Source organism: Lutjanus erythropterus, chromosome 16 (genome assembly GCF_056507025.1).
Source record: "Lutjanus erythropterus isolate fLutEry1 chromosome 16, fLutEry1.hap2, whole genome shotgun sequence".
NCBI classification, from domain to species: Eukaryota; Metazoa; Chordata; class Actinopteri; order Lutjaniformes; family Lutjanidae; genus Lutjanus; species Lutjanus erythropterus.
The window spans coordinates 26,422,970-26,443,557 of NC_139332.1; the positions used below are offsets into that span (position 1 = coordinate 26,422,970).

At 40.1% G+C, this 20,588-nt stretch overlaps 1 protein-coding gene across 3 annotated transcripts; it reads left to right on the forward strand.

The window, feature by feature from the left end:
• Positions 1-3,271: 3,271 nt before the first annotated feature.
• On the forward strand, positions 3,272-9,295 carry c19h1orf216 (chromosome 19 C1orf216 homolog). Of its 3 annotated transcripts, none has more exons than XM_084739942.1 (2): positions 3,272-3,413; positions 7,762-9,295. In XM_084739942.1, exon 2 carries the CDS (start codon positions 7,784-7,786, stop codon positions 8,858-8,860), a length of 1,077 nt encoding a protein of 358 aa, XP_084596068.1. In that variant the 5' UTR covers positions 3,272-3,413; positions 7,762-7,783; the 3' UTR covers positions 8,861-9,295. The 3 variants fall into 3 exon arrangements, with proteins under 3 accessions (XP_084596068.1, XP_084596067.1, XP_084596066.1); XM_084739941.1 differs by having other exon boundaries at positions 3,412-3,548; XM_084739940.1 differs by lacking the exon at positions 3,272-3,413 and adding an exon at positions 3,605-3,842.
• The last annotated feature ends 11,293 nt before the right edge of the window (positions 9,296-20,588 follow it).

Consider the following 20,588-nt stretch of genomic DNA (forward strand, 5'->3'; position numbering starts at 1 on the left):
AACTTATTATGCTGCATGTCTTGGGACTGTGGGAGGAAGCCGGAGTACCCGGAGAGAAGCCACGCAGACATGAGGAGAACATGCAAACTCTGCACACAAAGGCCCTGCCCCAGCTACAAGTCCCTGAATCCCCCAGCTGACTGGGGGATTCAAAAGTGCTAACCACTGCACCACTGCGCCATCCAGTACATTCATTTAACTCATCATTTAAAGTCAAAAGAAAAATGTTTATTTGTTCACAAATATTTTGAAAATAAATACTAGAAAGTTCAGCTAACTTTAAATAAAAAAATACATATTTACATGAAGTTAATAAGAAAAGATTGGTTGATTCCACTAAATTCCTGTCTAATTTTTTTTTTTTTTTTTTTACAGTGTTATCTTTACAGTGTCTGTGTGCATCTCAGCGCCGTGGATCTGACAGTGTTGCCCATGGGTGCTGCTGGCCGCCCCCGGCCCCTGTCACAGCCTGAGACTGGTGCCGGAGCAGATGTGGAGCCGAACTGAGGGAAGTGGGTCACGGTGCTGCAGGCTGTGTACAATTCAAACAAGGTCTTATTATGCACAAGGTAAGTCATGCTCCTTTTTTTACTCTTTCTGTGCATGTGAGTGTGTGTGTGTGTGTGTGTGTGTGTGTGTGTGTGTGCGTGTGTGTGTGTGTGTGTGTGTGTGTGTGTGTGTGTGAAAGGGGGTGGTGAGTGTCAACATTACAATAATCTGTCTTCCCCCAGGAGGCCTCAGTCAGACGACCCTCAGTCCTCCCAGTTCAGTCTATCTCTCCTTCTATCAGTGTCCTCTGTAGTTGTCTTTTGTAACTTGGGTTTTTCTTTTTCTTTTTTGGAGAGAGATGGAGGGAGAGATGATTTTGCGTGTGACGAGGCCTTGGGCGGACGGCTGTGTTTGATGTATTTTTTATGTGCTTAGGCTACTAGTGAACGATGGGGAGGGAAGAGGAGGGAGGGAGGGATGAGGAGCGAGGAAGGATGCCTGGAGCTGATGCACTTGAATGGGGATGTTGTTGAAGGAGAAAGAGAGGGGGGGAGGAAGATAGGGATAGATGTGTGTGTCTCCCTCTCTCTCTCTCTGTGTGTGTGTGTGGAGAGGAGAAGAAGAAGAAGAAGGAGGAGGACGTAAGGTTTTTTCTGCCGCCAGCGACTACATGTCAGGGGATGAGAGCAGGGTGGAGAGAGACACCGAACACTTGTTAAGTCTGTCTGATGTAGCCTCTCTATACCCTACCACATACACACACACACACACACACACACACACCTCTAGAAAACACACTTTCATGCACACACACACATTCTGCTGCCATGCCCTTAGATCTGAGACTGACAATCACAGAAGCAGCCAGTCACCAGTTTGGAGAAATATCACACCGCAACAAATCCTGCAGTCCTCCCTCTGAGAGGACGGGAGATGTGATGTTGTCTGTCAGCGTTGCATTGTGGGTAACAATTTTGATGCCTTAAGCACACCTGTAAGTGTAGATATGTCTGGTGATAATATGAAGATTCAATCTCTGACACTCATGTTGACGCTGATATGTTCAATCTGGTTCAGATTCACTGTGTGACTTCCTCCATTTCCCAGAATGCCGTTCGAGGACCACTAAGGAGGGCCATGACCTCGCTTGTTGAATTCACTTTGAAGAATGTGGAGAGAGAGCTACGGATACCCATTTCTGCTAGTAAAATAGAATAAAATGTTAAGTCACAATTATCAGATAAAAAGCCATAATTGTTAGAATAAAAGATTAAAATTATGAGCTAGAAAGTCATAATTATGACTCTTATCTCATCATTTTGACTCTGCATCTCATAATTATGAGTTATCATGGGGATGTTTTTTACTTTGCTGGCAAAAATGGGCTTCCATAGGAGAGAAAAACAGTCACAGCAATCACTAAATAAAACCAACTGATGATGTTTGTTTTTTTTCCATTGAGTAAAAGTGAGTTTTGTCCCTCTTTCTGGTCACGAGTCTATTAAAAGCTTCATAGCCTTTCACTGTTTGTCCTGTGATGAAATTCCCCTCATATGATTGATGAAAACTCCCATTAATAGGAATAGGCTCTGAAGGTCTGACCAAACCAAAAAGTATCTTCCTACGTCCTACATCTTTAGCTAAAAAGGAAATACCTAAATATATCACTTTATATAAAAATCTACCCATAAAGAAGTACATGGAGTAAGTATTTTTTTTTCTATGGATATACATTGTTTTAGTCATTTGCATGTGCAAATGCAGCTAGGTGTCCTTATTGTTACATTACTGTGAAGTTTGAGCCTCTCTGTGCAGGATGCACGTATGTGCAGAGTTTGGTTTCACATTTTTTTCTTGAGGAAGGAAAAATAAATCTGAGTTTATACTTGTCTTATAATATTAAACACATGCAGTCTTGAACATAAGATAAATAAAACAAATAAAATAAAGAAATCATATAATTAAACATATGTAGAACATAGACTAAAATCCAAAATACAAGCTCACATAAAATATTTTATTTATTTATCAATTTGCATGATAACAGTAGAAATACGTCAACAAGAGAAAGAAAATTACAACAGAGTGAAACGTATTTTCTCCTTGGGGATTAATAATTAAGTATGTCTTCTTCTTCTTCTTCTTTTTCTGAAATTTGCAGATGATGCCGAGTATGACTGAATATGATTCTTCCAGGTTATAGATTCATCAGTCAGGAGTCCAAAGATGCTTGTGGATGAGATCTGGGTAATTTATGTCCAATAAAGTGAGGGCAGCCACTGTAAGTTAACAAACACTTTAAAGTTGGCCTCATAGCTGTACAACTGCTTTATAGTGTGTTATAAACCATTTACGAAATACCTGCCTATAGCTATTAAATATAAGTGATAGTTTTACCCTCAAACAATTAACTTTTCAGCCAGATTTTGCCCATTTTTAACTACTGCTGGTGATATCTGTGGGAACACACGAGCTATAAACACACTCAATGGAAGTATTATGATTTTTTGCTATAGGGCTGAATGAACTTTAACAACCCAGGATGTTTCTGTAACCATGTAATGTGGTTAACAGCATGCTGTCATGTGGATGTTGGACCTGTTGCTGTACATTCAAACCTACATTACATACATTTAAATAACACAGTGACGTTAGAGTCCTCTCTATTCTGTCCTCACATTGTTTCCATTCATTCTCCACTGCTTCCCTTTTCCTCCAGTCCCAGCCCAGTTTAGGAAGTGTTATTATTACTCAGCCAGTCATTTCCCCCCCAGAAACACAGGAGCAGAAAGAGGATGGGAGGAGGAGGAGGAGGAGGAGAGAGGAAGAGGAAGATAAACATCACATAGGAGGGTCGGAGGAGGGGGAAAAATTGGGAGGGCACAGTGTCCGGCTTCTCCACCGAACAGCAAACCATCAGAAAGGTAAGAACAAACCAGAACATCATGCAAATATAGACGGATCATTTGACTTATTCAGCCAGCAAATAGGAGATGAAAGGAAGGGTCTCAGGTTATTTTTACTGACGAGGGACAGAGAGGAGACAGCACTGACATGGGGTGAGCGTTACATAACGCACGACGTACATCAAATATTCCTGTTTTTTCTCCAATTGTATCACTTTAAGAGGAAATTTCCAGTCTTTTTCAATCATTATGGGCCGCGTTAGATGGATTAGGGTGTAAAACTGTCGGTGTTTTCCGTTATTTTCATCACTAAGCCGTAAATATGCAGCCTCTGAGCGCCATTGGTCGCATTTTTTGTGTTTTCTGCCGTCGGCCTTGCAAAGACAGACATCTTTTTGTACAGATCAGAAACATCCACCCAGCAGCAGCTGCAGCAGGACTGTTTTGGTATATATTTTTTTTTCTGATTTTTTCATCGCGTGTTTATGTTTTTGCATGGGTATAAAACAGATGTATTAACAAAAATCTATGCGTAAACAGACTACGCATTCTTCCAACACATTTTGGGTTATTTATGCTGTTGAGATGCAGGTCCGGAACGATAAAAAATGTCGATTTTTTTAGACGAATAATCAGTTCTTTCGCCTCGTGATCGTCAAGCATCAGTCTGTGCCTGCGCGCTCCCGTCAAAGCCGCTGTCCTTCAGCACCACGTGAACGCGCCTGCAGAGGAGAGAAGAGGAGAGGAGAGGAGAGGGGGGATTGATTGACAGCAGCCTGAAGTCAGGATTAGAGAAATTTCCATTCTGAGGAGACATGTAAATATTTGATGCTAATAGAAGTGGAGTGTGCAGACCAGCCTGTAGTAATAGACGTTATAAACAAGGAGTTTGGTGTGACCTAGGAGTGTGTGTGTGTGTGTGTGTGTGTGTGTGTGTGTGTGTGTGTGTGTGTGTGTGTGTTTGTGTGTGAGGTTTGGGTGAGTTGGTGAACCAGATTTAATTTCCCTCAGTGTTTTTGTTGTTTTGGCTCATGCATGCTTGTCCCATTGTTTTCTTGTTTTTTAAACTGCTGATAATTTACATTTATGCTCCATTTTCCAAATTGTATCATAGCTGTTTAGGCTTTATAGGTGACTTGTTTGTGTATTTTCTCTGCAGTTGATGGTTTTGAATGATGTTTGTAGGGCAGTGTACTGCTGCAATGACAGAAAAAGAAAAATGAATGAGCATCACATTGTAAAATAAAAAGTGACAGTTAAAGTTACTGGTTATGTCTGTCAAAAAGTAACTGAATTTCTTTGCTGATTACTGCATTATAACATTGATTGGGTACTTCAGAAAGTAACTTTTAAATGTCTGCTTTAATTTCTCATTAATTCACACAACTATATTATTTTATTGTAGCTATATTATTTTAGCGGCATTTGTCATTTTCTATCTATCATTGCACCCATTATCACTAATAGGACTTATGAATGCTCCCGACCACCAGAGGGCAGTAACGACTAGAGTTCATACCTGTAAGTTACATTTTTATTGCCATGGGTTAGACAGCAGGATTTGGTAGAAGAAAACCCACAGGAAGTGGGTTGCTACAGTGGCTAATAAATAATTTTATGGTGAACCGTATATATTATACTATGATGAAAAGCAGGCTCACTTTGCCTGAACTGTCTTGTGCTACCGTAAGATCATCGACTGGGGAATAAGCTGTTTGTTTGCTGTCCTCTGCAGTTTCAGGTTAGACGAGTAACGATTAACAAGTCCATTTTAATTTTAGTAATTATAATTTTGTTACATGTCTAGTTACTGCCAAAAGTAGAGGCATGAGAGTATCATCAGTTATCGGTTACCTTTTTCATGTTATAACAAGATATTTTCATGTTATTACACCATACAAAATTATCACATCTAATTACATGGCTTTGTTGAATACTTAATAATGTGATTGGTCAATTTCAGCATTTGAACATCTAACATCTGTTTTTTCTGTATGACAAACCATGAAGAACAGACTGTTGCTAAAATTAATATTTTGTATCAAATTATTGCGTTTTAGTTTTTGGTAAGTAACCATATAATAAGTGGGATCATTTACAAGGAGCATGTCAATATTGTGAAATAAACCCCTTCAGGATAATTCAAGATCCTGGCTGCATCACCCTGTCGAGGTTTATTTCACAGTAATGACCTGTTCACTGTGCATTATTCCTTTACATTACACAGCTTGTTACTTACAAAAAGGCCCAATAATTTGTCAAAAATATTTAATTTAAAATGATTTTACTGTGTTAAAAATTATTTTATTGCTCCTCTATTGGTCCTAGAGTTTATGATCAGAACTTCATCCAAAGCAACAGTCTGTTCTTCATAGCAACAGTCTGTTATTAATAGCAACAGTTTGTTATACAGAAATAACAGACCTTAGAATGAAGCAGTTAACAAGATAAATAGTATATTGTGTAGCAAAAAAAAACCCATCTTGTTATGATCTTGATCTGTTTTTATTTTTCTGGCATGGCAGCAATACACTTCCATATGTTTGTGCACAAAATCGACTTGCAGAGACTACGAATTGCTCAAAGGGTTGCAGCCCGGTCTCATGGCAAAGCGTGTAATAGACCAGCTGATCCTCTAGAAAGTACCATGTCGATGTCAGTGTTTTGCCTCAGCTAGATGTGTAAAGTAGTATTAAGAGTGAAAAAGTTCATGCAGGGACAGGACTTTGACACGGGAGACTGCCTTACCCTGTCCAAGTAATTTTGTTACCTGAACCCAGACTGTGACGGTCACCTGAAATGTTTCTCAGCAAGCTTTATTTTGAAAGTCTAACTGGGTGTTGGATATGTATTATTGTAAACTTGACTGCACAATGAGAAAGTGTGCACTTTTAACACTTAGGCGAGACAAAATGTGACACTGTCACGGTGGACTGGTGGGTCTATTACACTGTGGCGTGACACCAGGTTGGTCAAACTGTTATAATCGGTGGCTGATGTTGGAGTTGAAAAGCTTGGCTTGTTTCAAGAACTCTTGAGCCTCTGGGAAGTTCCATTATGGAAGATTGGAGAGATTACCGTCAAAAAACTTTGAATTAACAAGTGATGTTTTGTCTAGAAATCAAACTCGTGAGCCAAACAAAGCAGGAAAACAGAGCAGTGGTGAAGAGGACAGTGTGAATGTGGTAGCTTGTTGCATTCATGGGGTTGCTGTTATGACTCACAGAAGAGGTTTAAAAACACTCTTTGTGCTTTTGATCGTTAGCTATAATTTGTTTTGGAGATTGTCTGTCGCTATTTTTTCCTTCCCAACCAGGATCAGATTAAATTTGGCCTGGACGGTACTTGAAAGAAGCAGGTTCCTGTTTTGGAGTTGATAAACCAAGTGATATTGGATCCGGGCAAAGACTTGATTAACAAGTCTTTGCCCCAATCCAATACAGCATTTAAGGCTGCATTTAAGCATTTAAGGCTCTACTGTGTATCCATTTTTGTTGCTTACTGGTTAATTTTGTCAAACACAAGTAGACATACAAGAGCTTGTTGTAAGCGTGCAAATCAGAGCAAACCTGAGAAACAGTTTGCCCATTTCCTGTTAATTAGAGTTCAAATTAATGCCGAATGTTCACTGAATCAGTTTTTAGTCATTTATAACTTTTAAATTTAACAATTTGTTAATGGAGTCTGATTGACAGTTTTAAACAGCTGATTTACAGTGTAGGACTCATCGCCGCTTTTTATTGTCAAATTATAATGTTGTGTTAAATATCGTATCGTATGGACTTTTTATTATTATATTATTGTACCATGAGTTTTTGGTATCATTGCAGAACTGGTTCCATGTTGGTGGAAAGGGCTGATCACATTTCCATTAAGCTGAAGACAACGTGATGTTGGCTGTCATGGATTATGTATCTCGAGGATCTTTCAGTTCTGTGCAAACTGATTTTTACCAGGCTCCAACAGATTGTTAATATTATTATGGATCATTTGTTGATTATTTTCTCTTTCTCTTTAATCGATTAGTTGTTTGGTCTGTAAAAGGGAAAATGGTGAGAAATGTTGATCAGTGTTTCCTAAAGCTGAAGATGTCTTCAAATGTCTTGAAGACAGATGTCTTGTCCAGAACCCAAAAATACTTTCACTGTCATAAAAGAGTAAAGAAACCAGAAAATATTCACATTTTAAGAATCTGGATTCAAAGAATTATGACCTTTTTTTCTTAAAGAATTGATTCATCAATTAATTGTTGCAGCTCTAAGTTTTGCCTTGTTCTGATATGAAGTTAAAGTTTTGGATGTTTAGAAGGAAAAACATTCACATAAACAGTAAACTGATGCCTTTGTTCTGTCCCTTGTCATTTCAGTGAGTCTCAGTCGAGGTCAGTGATGCTTCACCATCAGGACCAACCTGTGAACTCGGCCTATGGAGGGAAAGGAGGCTCCAACAGTGACTCTTCCTCCTCGCTGCGAAACAGGAAGTGTGACAAAGATGGCAACTTCAACTTCCTGCCAGACAAAGATGGGGATGGCTTTACCAGCAACAGAGGAGGAGGAGGAGGAGGAGGAGGAGATGAGAATCGAAACCAGGTGCGTCCCCGCAATTTGGGCCCGATGGGTCGTGACGCAGGCTCAGGGGTCCTGTCACCGCGCTCCCGCCTGCCCTGCTGGAGCCCCCTGGAGCCCCTGCCCGAAATCGAGAGCGGGGAAGACAGTTACGGCCGAGTGCCCCCTGACGGAGCGGAGGAACGCAGAATGGAGGAGGAGGGGAGACGGGAGATGACGAATGAGGAGAAGCAGAGAGAGAAGAGGGAGGAGCACATGAGGAAAAGAAGCTTGGGTTACAAAGGAAGGGAGGAAGAGGAAGACGAGGCGGAGGACTGCGACGAATGGGGGGGCGACAGCGACTCTGAGTCTGAGATCAGCTGCCGGTCCGGTGGCAGCATGTCCTCCCTCAACATGGACAGTGGCGGCGAAGGGATGCTCATGGGAGGCTGGGACCGCATCGGAGTCGGGGAACCAAAATCCAACCAGCAGGAAAGCAACCCGACCGGAAACCGCAACACAGACCCTGCTGTGAGACAAAGAAGCTTCAGCCGCAAGTCGCTGACAGGAAGCAACCTGGAAAACCTTCAAGAGGAAGGTGCAGAAGACCAAGACGAAGATGACGAGTCCTCAGACTCTGACGGCGAGCTGCCAGAGCTGATGGATGCGGTGTGGACACTGCGAGACCGCGAGCGCTTCAAGGCCCAAGAGATGGAGAAGCACCAGGTGCAGCTGACCATGTACCGCCGCTTGGCGCTGATCCGCTGGGTCCGCACCCTGCAGAGCCGCATCCAGGAGCAGCAGAACCGCCTGCAGTCCAGCTTTGACGTCATCCTCACGCAAAGGAAGGAACTACTGCGCATGGGCGCCGCCGCCGCTGTGGCCAACGCATCACCCCCTGCCGCTGTCAGCCAATCATAAAAAGGAAGAGAGGGGTGATGAACTGAAACAGGAAGTGGTTAGAAACAGCATTTTTGTCCTGTTTGCTTCTGTCCTGAAAAAGACAATCTCCTGTCACCCTGTCTGATATTTTTGAGCCTCACACTCATGTTTCTGATTGTAATGACACAAAATGTATGTTTTTGTTGATTTCCTTTAGTGGTGTCCCATCCAGAGCGTCAATAAATGTATCAACCTAAGACTGGACTTAAAGGGATAATTCAGATTATTTGAAGTGGGTTTGTATGAGGTACTTATCCATCAGTGTGTTACTTACAGTAGACAAAGGTTGGCACGTCCCCAGTTTGAAGAAACAGAGAGGAGCACCAGCACAGAAGCTAGGCAAAGACAAGTAAAAAGTATTTTAGCTGCCTAAAAAAGGATGTAGGCTATATTTAGAATATTTCAATGCTTTTTCTTGCCCCGAAAAGTCTTGCAAAACCACCATTACACAAGCCAAATATCTGACAGACCTACCAGACTGTCATGGTTTGTTACTTCCTGTCTTATTTTGAAGTTCTTACCTTCCCTCTTGTGTCTAGTTTCACTTCCCGTCTTTGTCTTTCACTTGCCCTGATTAGTTTCCCTCTGTATTTGGTCTTGTGACCATCCTCTCCTTAGTTGCCAGTTCGTTGTTGTCCTCCATGTTGAGTATCCCAGCCGTTTCTGTGTTATTATGAACTTATTAAATCCCTTTGAATGGTTGCTGCTCAGTCTTCAGTCTACGTTTTTAGGTCCATCCTTTGTTACCATGTCAGCCATTTTGCCCCTTAGAACAGAGGAGTTTCTGCTGGTCCACCCACTGCCTCAATCTGTTTGTTTATTTGTCTTGTTGAATCCAAACTACCCTTCTAATACACCGACTCACTAACTAGCGATAAATTGGCCTACCTCATACATCCCCTCTCGAAATAATCCGAACTACGCCTTTAACCCTGGTACCATAATGTATGATTTTGGATGTATTCTGGTCAAAGCAACGAGATGATGAACACTTTGCTGTGAGATTAATATCAAAAATATTATGTGTCTGTACTTGTTCTTCTTTGTCTTGAACCTGTGCGTAGAAAAAAAAACTGCTGTACCAAAAAAAGTATTTGAAAATAAATATCATGTAGATTTTGCATAGTTAGATTATTTATACCCTGAGATAATGCTGTATATATAGAGATGATAAGTAAATTAATTAAATGGATAAATAAAATGATGTTGTATCTGAGTATGTCTGTGTCCTTGTTTGTTTGCATTGTCATTCAATTTTAGTTTTTTTAAATAAAAGTTTTAATAGATTATGAAGCGAGGAAGTCCAAGTTGCATCTTATCTCAGGTTAGCAAGTCCTCAATACTCAAACCAACATTGCTTATCAACTTTTATCTGTTACCTGGCTACCATACACCGAAACATTAAAAATTAGAGCAAAAACAGCGGTAGGCCCTTAACTTCAAGACAGATGAGTTAGGTTTGTTAGGTGAAGATAAGGTGTTAGTAACATCTGTAGAGATATCCAGAGACGTTCTTTATTGGGACACTGACAACAACAACAACAACAATAATGATAATAAATGAAACGTCCAGGTATTACGGTCATACATAATGCCTGTCTAACAGCCCCTGCACATCCCAACGGCAAGATGCAGTGTAATGATGATCTGAGTTTAGTAATAAATCTGCCATTAATTCCCCATTGGTATTTACTCGCCCGTTTTCTCATGCAGTAAAAGGGAAAGTCATAACTGATAAGATCAGGGCACAAAGAGGACACTGAGAGTGCACAGACAGACAGAGGAGACAGATCGTATGCAGACCGTTAGAGGGAAAACGAGGAATAGCCTGCACACAAATCTGTTTTATTGTAATTTATTACCCTGCGTTCAGCTCAGAGTCAGTGGCTCTACAGTGAGCCAACATCTCTCCTTCTTCAGCCGCCCAGTTCACACAGAGTGACAGTGAGTTACCATGGTCACGGGGACGCTCTGTGTCTCTGTCGCTATGAAACTTTCTCGTGATTCTAGTATGCCTTTGGACAACGGCGTCTAGTAATATGAGATACATTTTGGTTAACATACAGGTTACAATTCCTTAATTCTCATGCCAAACAAGAGGAAGACTCAAACCCAGTTCTTCATGAAAAATATAATTATTTGTTAAATGGACTTTCTGTACACACAGGACAAAGTCTGAACCCCAAAGCCCAGTTTGTAGGGCTTTAGTTGACAGAGACGCACAAACGCACCCCTCCAGCATCAAAGACCACCTTTCCTGTATGTGAAGTTTTACCTCATTTTGCTCTCAATATATCTGTGGTTTTACTACCCGTTTGTTCGTTAACTGCTGTTAGCTAACATTGCCAGTGGCTAATTTTACCTGGCACTAGAGCGAACACTAGAGAACACTACATCTGCTGAAACGAACGCGACCGTTGGTTACTGTTAGTTAACACCAGTTTTCCTCTGACGCGACTTTTTATACTGGAATTTGGTCGAGGTGGGTGTGACATCGTTCCCCAGCTACTACACAGGGAGGACACTACTACGCATCAGTGGTTTGTGTAACCAGGAAGTAAACTCTGGATCTGCAAAACTTTTTTGGCCTATGCCCCAGGCCAGCAACTCTCACTGGACTGAGTGGGTGCAATCTTTGCATACACTATCTAGTTCCCATGGTTGTATTACCCATCTATGCTTTAGCTAATGTTAGCTAACACTGCCATTGGCTATTTTTTTTTTTCCTGACACCACTGTTAGAAACTATTTAGCAAACACTAATAAACACTACAACAGCTGAAGCGAGCACTACCGTTAGCTAACACTAGTTTTCTTCCGACTTTATGTAAAGGAATGTGGTCAACTCAAGTGTGACATCATTCCCAGCTAAGACTTTTGACCTCTGAGGTTAATGGTACGCAACATAAGGGCGCTTGCTTACTTGCTGTTTAACCACAAGTTTGCCTGTTATCACTGCCGCTGGCTAAATTGACCTGATACTGCTGTTAGCCTGTGTTAGTGAACACTATCAAACACTTTAGCTACTGATGCGAACAACGTTGTTAACTACTGTTTTAACATTAGCTACTGTTAGCGTTAGTAAGTCAGCAACTACGTACAGGTGGAAAGTGAAACTTAGGACAGCTTAATACTTTTGTTAGAAGATGTATTTATGGGAAATTATGACTTCTTTAACACAATTTTCCCACTTTAAAATAGGAACATTGCCTTGGCAACTGATAATCTGTAGACTAGCTAATGTTTTTTTTTTCCCCAAAGCTCTTATCACCATGGTTACCAAACAGTTGAGATAGAATCTACGTGTTAAGTTGTTTCTGTTAAAGGGCCCAAATCAGCATGTTGATTTCAAGTAGCAGGTTTATCAAATCCCCTCAGAGCAGATACAACGAAAGAAGGGCAGTTTTTATCTTCTATAGCTGTACTTGCTGTACCGGAGCCTCAGGGCGAATGACCTCTCTGCTAACAATTGCCTCTTTGTCAGCCGAACAAAGTTGGTTTGTATCGGCTCATCACACGGGGTTGGGGCGTGTGTGTGCTGCGGGGAGTGTGATAGCCGTGTGAGGGCTCGGGCGTCAATCTTTATGGGCATGGCTGATGCTGCCGCCGCCGCGGGCACTCCGAGATCATCTCACCTCTTTTCCGTGTGTGTGTGTTACATGTGTGCATGTTCACTGAGATACCAGCCGCGTTGCCACCCTATAATCTCCATCCAGAGCGAGTGATGCATGTGGAGGGGGGGGCCCCCGGGGAGCCTGTCAGTCTGCGCCCCGGGGCCCTGCAGGTCTATCCGGCCGCGGCAAACAGACGCTGGTCCGGTTGCGCGCAGGAGAGCCAAACCCCGGGGCAAGTTTGGGATAATCCCCAGCTATGCCTTCTAACTAACTCCCGTTTATTTTCTAAGCTTATCATCGCCGCTCCTGGACGCAGGCATCGCACTGAAAGTCTTAGTCGATTTACATATCGATCCCTTGTTCTCTGGCTGAAGGTGGAGGTTTGAGAGGCATGAAAGCACAGGGATAACATGTTTACACCGGAGCAGGGACGTGTAAGCAACCTACAAGCAGCCACCTCTTTAAAAAAGGACACCAAGGAGGAACAAACACGCCTTTGATGGTGATTTTGTAAACCACCGAGACGTGATTTCAGGGTAGTTAGGAGAGGTCATAAATTCATCCAAATAAAGCTTGTGAAACAGAGATAAATCAGCCCAAAGGCTGCAAGATTTACACAATGAAAGTGGTACATGAGCAAATATTTTCTTTTCTTTTTTTGCATTTCTTTTATTTAATGTATAGTTGAGAGCATTTTACCAACTATAATAAAATAGCTTTGCAGTTACAGAGAGCGTCGCAAGTCTGAAACATATGAATTACATGACTTAAAACCCTTTCTTTCTCATTATCCTTTTTTTAAAAACAACAAAAAACAGTATTCATGCTATAAAACGTACAATAATTATTTTAGATTCTGAAACAGGGATGTATACATGTTAACATGTTGGGAGACAAATAAGGAAGTTTTAAGACAAAAATACTGGTCACAAGACCAAGAAATCTTTTCCTTAGGCAGCAGGTCAAGAAAGGGGGAAAACCGCAACGAAAACATCTTCATTTGTTAACTTCATAAAGTGAAAAAAAATACAAGTAAAATCAATCTGCATTATGTTCTAAAAAGTTTGCATATAGGTTCACATCAGATATATGTTATATGCCAATATAGACTGGAAAAAAAAGCTAACTACTTGTTGTTTTTAAGCAATAATTAGACTTTTAGCTGTGGAAAATCCTTCTTGGTTGGAGAACAGAATAAGAAGTCAATCAATTCTGTAAATAAATGTTAAATCAATGTCAAGGGTTTTACAGTTTCTAATAAGCAAATGTTAGTAGGTCGTATATGTTTTAAATTATAGTCGTTCATGTGTACAACAGACTGCTGATATCAAATGTTACATAAATAACTGGATGTTGAACCAGATTCTCATGTTTCCAGTACTTCACAGAAAGGTCAGAGGTCAAATGGTCCCATGAGCAGCAGACCTCCACCCTGGTGAACTAAAGCGTCCACACTGGAGGAGAACAAACACCATCACAACCTGGTGCACCAGCATTTCCTCTTATTAATGACTTATAACCAGTGGCAGAAGAAGAGCTTTAATCTTTTAGGCCACTTAAAAATCATGTGATAACCTACATTCAAAATGTAATTTAAGTAAAAGTATTACCATCAAAATGTACTTCAGTGTACAAAAAATAAAGGTACTCATGATGAAGAGTGGCCCATTTCAGAATAATATACATTATATTATTGAATTACAATTAGTCCTCTCCGACAGTAAACAATATCTTTGGGTTATGGACAAAGCTCACCATTTGACGATGTCATCTCAGCTTTGTGAAACATTAATCTCCGTTTTTTTATATTTTCTGACATTTTATAGATCCAACAACTAATCGATTAATCAAGAAAACAATCAACAGATTTATCAGCAATGAAAATAATCATTAGTTGCAGGCCCAAATAAGACATAATAATTTATTTGTTGATTATATTTCCTATTATTAGTCTGAATCTGTTATGTAATTACTAACCTAGGTATAAAATAAATGTATAGCTGGTTGAAAAGCACATAGAATAGAAGTATAAAGTTCAAGTTCAAGTACCTCAAAACTGTACTTGAGTAAATGTAGACTACTTAGACACTGACCCTGCTTATAACTGATCCATAAAGCATTATGGTTCATTAGTCAGCAATAACGCCATTACTTACAATTTATAGTCTGCAAGTGTGAAGAAGAAAGACGACTCTATAATATTTATATACATTTGAGACTGTGTTGGATATTTAGTAACCTACTTTCCTCACCCTGAACACGTTCCTTGATGTTGGTGTGACTGTGGGGACTCCTGCTGTGGGCAACAAACCTGCTAATTCAGTCAGTAATAAAAAAAAAATTAAAAAACGGAACGAAAATGACAGGTTTGGTGTTAGATGCACATGTTCCTGGGGAGCAGAGAGGTGTGCACAGCTGGCTCCTACTGTGACATGTAGTGTCATGAGGAGGGTTTGGTAAACGCCTCCAAACAACAGTAGGACCACAGAATTCCTATGTTTCACTGTCTTAAAATGATTTTAATTAGGATGATTACACACATACATTGTGTTTGGGGTTACTAATCTGAAGTATCACACCAGAAATCAAATTATATTCCTGTTTTTGAGCTACTTTTGATGCGGTCTTAAGTAGACCTGCAACAATCAGTCAATCAATCAATTAGTTTCCAGCTATTTTGAGTGTTTCTGTCATTTGCCGAGCAAAAATGTCAAACATTTCTGGTTCCAGCTTTTTAAATATGAGGATTTTCTGCTTCTCTTTGGCACTTAGGATTCAAAGAATCAAGGACATTTAGTATTATAATAAAACAGAATTGGACAATAAAATTAGAATTTATTCTATCATTGAACACACAAACTGCAACACAGATGGTAAATTAAATTCAGAATAGAATAAGGTGAAAATATAAAACAAAATAATTATATATATTTCCATATGAAGAATCTTTGGATTTTGGTTGGACAAAAGGAGCTATTTGAAGACGTCGCCTTGGGATTTAAGGGGTTGAGAAGAGCATTTTTCTAAATTTTCTCACATTTTATAGACTAAATGATTGATAGGTGTGAAAATAAATGGCAGATTAATCTGTCTTTAAGCTATAATATGTGCAAGAAAGACCAGAGCTACAACAGATAATGTTGCTTAATGTTTCTTGCCCCTTTTAAACCAATTCTAAGACATGAAGCATACATGCATGCTTTCTTCAAAATATAAAATAGGCTGAAATGACTGAAAAACATAATTACAAGACCAAAGATGCTTTCTGATGTGGTTGGTTTTGGGTGAGAGAAATGTGCCCATCAATCATGACAGGTCTTTAACAGTATATTAAGGTTATTTCATGTGTCTTTCTCCAAAATTTCATGCTAAAATAGTTCATTTAAATCCCCCATCATGGACGCACACACATGCATCTCTGACCCAGAAGACACGCGCTTCTTTGTGATGATGACAGCAGTGAAAACTGTCCACTAGGGGGAGACACTCCATCACAGACACGCTCACATCAGACAAGTAACACTGTCGCCTGCTGCTGCTTCTGTGTTTTGACATCAGGGGGCAGCAGTGTGCACATGGGTGGCTCATCCAGCAGTGGTGCAGTTAACAGGGGACCACCTGGGATCCATGAAAGGGCTCCCACTGGGAAGATTGTTTTTCTCTACATGTTGAATGATACAATGCAACCTGAGATCATGTAGGGCCAGGAGAAATCAGAAGGGTCAGAAAGCAGCAAAAACATATTGCATTTCAGATGTTCTTCTAATCTTTGCTTAACTTTTTTGTGAAAAAAAAAATCAAACAGAAAAAACTGTAGACCTCATATGGAATGACAAGGAGGTTGAAAGTTGTAGTGGTTTTGTTTTAAGGGGTCAACCAAAGACAAAGAAAGAAAGAAGAAAACAAAAAACAAACACATGACAAATTTGTGACAACTTATATGACTACATAATGAGAGATCGACTGCCTACATCGTGCTGTTGCTGTTGGAAAAATCCACTTACTTAAATAAATCCTCACTGTCTGACACATCATACACTGTATAAACCAATTCAGTAGGGCTTCACTGGTATGGGAAACAGATAATCACGTTGCCAAAGCAAGTGACACAAAAGAAAAATGTACATATAGACAGAAGAATTATGATCTTGCTACCGATATATGGGCCTACAGACATATAAAAAGTGTTTATGATTACATTCTGTGTCAGTTTGTTCCAGCTGAAGCTATGACATTTACACTGAGGGACATATTCCAAATTTTAAATTTATTACCCTCAAAATTCAGATATATTTTGTATGTTTGAAAACATTAGATCTCCACTAGAATTTAATTTAAATTCAGTGGGTTTGAGATGCATTTGGCTGCATGTGCACTAAAAATCAGTGGGTCAAAATTGATCCAACGAAGCCCATACTGGGTTAACTTTACCCAGCACACAGGAGTAGAAAACCATCCAAGTCAATAGGTTGGTTTTGGTGGTTTAGTGTTGGGTTATTTACGCGAACTAAATGTATTCTGGGTCTTTTTGTTACTGATATGTCTATCGTTTGCAATTTTAAATCACATTCCCATTGTTTTAAGATAAAAAAGATAATTTATCGTCTCTGTGGGGAAATGTGGCTTCACGCAATCAAGTTAAATACAACACAAAACAGTAGATAGCCAACAAAACATACCAGAAATACAATAATAAATACATAAAACAGTAAAAACATATGTAAAATATTGCACTACTTCTAAGATAAAAGATGTAAATATATAAAAATGAGGAATGAAATCATGAAAAACATGGTTGAGCTGGTTGATTGTTAATTAGTGTTATGTTTTTGTGAGCTTTTTGTGTCTAACAACAACATAACTGGTTATTTTGACACAGTTTGGACAAATAACCAAACAGTTAAGACATCATATTAGCACCGGATAAAGTTTAATCCATGGTGAAAGCAGTGTTTTTATATATATTTTTGTACATTCATGGATGTGTAAAGCTTTAATTCTTCTTCCCTGTCAACCACACAGTTAAGTCACTCTCACGCTCCCACTAAAAGTCCTTTCAGATTAAGATTCCTCAGGACAAAATCTGAGGTCTCTTGTATTTGGACGCCCTTGACATGAAAAAGTTTGGGAATCCCTGCCGCAGCCTTGGCTTTAGCTGTTGTGTGGAGCTTTTTCGAACACAGAAATACATATATACCCTATCATAGCCTCTCTCTCCCCTTCTTCCCTCTGCCTGATGTAGTGTGACAGTGTGTTCGCCCGCAGCACTCTGCTGGCGTGGAAACAATCAGCTTTGACAGAAAGGGGGTGGAGGGGAGGAGGATAGAGGGTAGAGGGAGGTAGAGGAGCAGGGAGGGATGAGAGGGAGTGGGAGGGGGTGAGGGCGGGTGGAGGGGAGGCTGCGGCCCTGAGGCCTGTGTATGATGAACTGGATAGAAAGACCTGTCATCAGAGGAGAAACAGCACAACACATGGAGATAGATAGATAGATAGATAGATAGATAGATAGATAGATAGATAGATAGATAGATAGATAGATAGATAGGTAGAGCCTTCTACCATTGTAACATTATGATTTAAAAGTGTGGTGGATTTGAGGTAGTGTGTCAGAGTTGTTGCCTAAATTATGTTTTTGACATGGGAGAATCAATTAAAGAAGCTTTTGTGGCTGTAAATTGCACTACATCTATGTCTTTAATTTAATTTAGAATTCAGACATGGCTAGTTAGTTAGTTAGTTAGTTAGTTAGTTAGTTAGTTAGTTGTGACAAAAAGAATATTTGAGGACCATACATTTTTGTGGCTGCATATGTGTTTTAGTAGACTACAAGATGGAATATTGTCAATGCTTGATTTTAAAGTAATCCAAAAGTAAAGTAAAATGATTCAAATCAGATTACATTTGTTGTGATCAAATGGGTTACCTTACTAACTACAAAAAATGCCATGTAATTTGTGTTCTGTAACTGAGAACATTTCAACAACATTTCAAACATATCTAGTTAGCTAGATAGATAGCTGGATAGCTACAAAGCTAGCTAGATGGCGTGGCACATATATAAATAATGAGATAGCTATTGCTTGATAGTGAGCCAGGCAGATAGCTTGATAGATAGCCAGATAGTGAGCTAAGGTGCAATATTTTCTTTGTCTTATTTTTAAGTGATTCAAAAGTATTCAGGTAACTGATGACATTTCAAAGATAGTTAGGTAATTAGATCACAATATTGCTAGCTAGCTAGCTAGACAGATAGTGAGCTAGGTATATAAATATCTAACAAGCTTGACAGATAGGTAGATAGTGTGTCATAAAATTTGCCATCAGATGGTTTGATCATGTAAACAGTGCTTCATTGTATGTGTGGAATGGTGGACTCCATTAAGTAAACAGAAAACTAGGTGTGTGGTGCACAAGAGTATAATCTTCGCCTTAGGCAAGTGCTCCATTTGTGAGCGACCTGACAGGAGAAAAAAAGAACCCTATGCAAAAACGCAATTTATTTGCATTAAAAATGCTTTGAGACCTTTAAAGTGGAAAAAATGAATATTTGTGGAACACAATTTCTTGTTGATGCGTCCACTTTTTTTCATAAGGTATCTTCAGAGTACTTATTTGTAGTAAAATAAAAGTAAGATTACCTTACTAATTATTAAAGATGCCATATATTTTGTATCTAGAAGCTGGCTACATTTCAATGATAATTAGTGATGACCGATACTACTACAACAACTACTACTACTACTACTACTACTAATAATAATAATAATTATTATTATTATTCTAATTATAATAATCAAGCTGGCATTTTGGCTAAAACGCTCCTGAAAAAGATTTCGATCTCAAGAGACCTCCATGGTTAACTTAAGTTCAAATAAAATTCCCAAAATGTGTTAAGTATAGTTTGAAGAGAAGGAAGAAACTGTGTTTAATTCTGTGAATCACACAGAGGGATGTTTAATTAAATGTCTCATTGTAGTCAACTATTAATTACCATTTGGCATTATTTTGCTCATTCCTGCCGAGCCCAATTATTGAATTTAAATACTTCACAGTCTCATGAACAACAGATTTAGAAAATCGAATTGCTCTTGTCACTCAATGTGCTCTAAATTGGCTTAATTTGACTTGAAGTCTGAATTGAAAGCTAAAACTTTAATTGACAAAAGACAGGTCAAACCCTCCTTCAAAATGTGAACATTTTATGAACCAAAACATCCAATAATGTGTTGTAACAACCTGTTGACTGAGACAGAAAACCACGCAGTGTTTAAGGCCTCGGTGACCTCTGTGTTTAGTCACCCACTTGACTCTCTCGACTAATTCACTTAAAGCAATCAGATCCATTATGAGGGCCCCTCTCAAGACGCAGTGTCAATGTTTGATTCCAGGACTTGAAGCTTGTGTGTGTGTGTGTGTGTGTGTGTGTGTGTGAGGAGGAGGAGGGGTGTGTGCTGATGGTTCAGCTGCCTCGTCTGCTATAACCAGCTAATAAATATGAAAACAGCAGGTTAAAACTTTTTTATTTGTCCCGTGCCTGAAAGGATTATACCCTTCTATGGAGTCCCGTGAAAAATCCCCCAAACCTCATAATGCCCAATGTTGTCCCATAAAACTGTGTTGGACAAAAGGCAGAGAAAGGGGGCTTTTTCACGCATAAGGGGTTTTCTCAAGAGCACATTGAGGGGAGCCCCGGCCGGGACCCGCCCATAGATTATCTGGCTGTCGGTGAAAGCACGGCTGGGAGCGGCAGGTGCGTGTGCCAGGCACGGGGGGTCGCAGGGGGGCCGGGTGACCGTGCAGAGGGTGGTGAACTATGGAGAATGCTGCGCAGCTGCCGGCAGGAATGTTTGCAGATTGTCACATCCATTTAACTTGCTCTTTTTCTTCTTTTTCTCTCCTCCCCCACACCCCCTCACCCACGACCTAGAGATGGAGCTGCTGGTCTCCCAGGTCCCCCCCCCTCCCACCTCCAAGCCGCAGAGATACAGGCTAAACGGTGACACCCTGTCCACAAAAGCGACAAGCGGCGCGGGTCGTCCCCGCCTCGACGCCGTGAAATTGTGGATTAAACTGATAAGCAGCGAGAACGATAC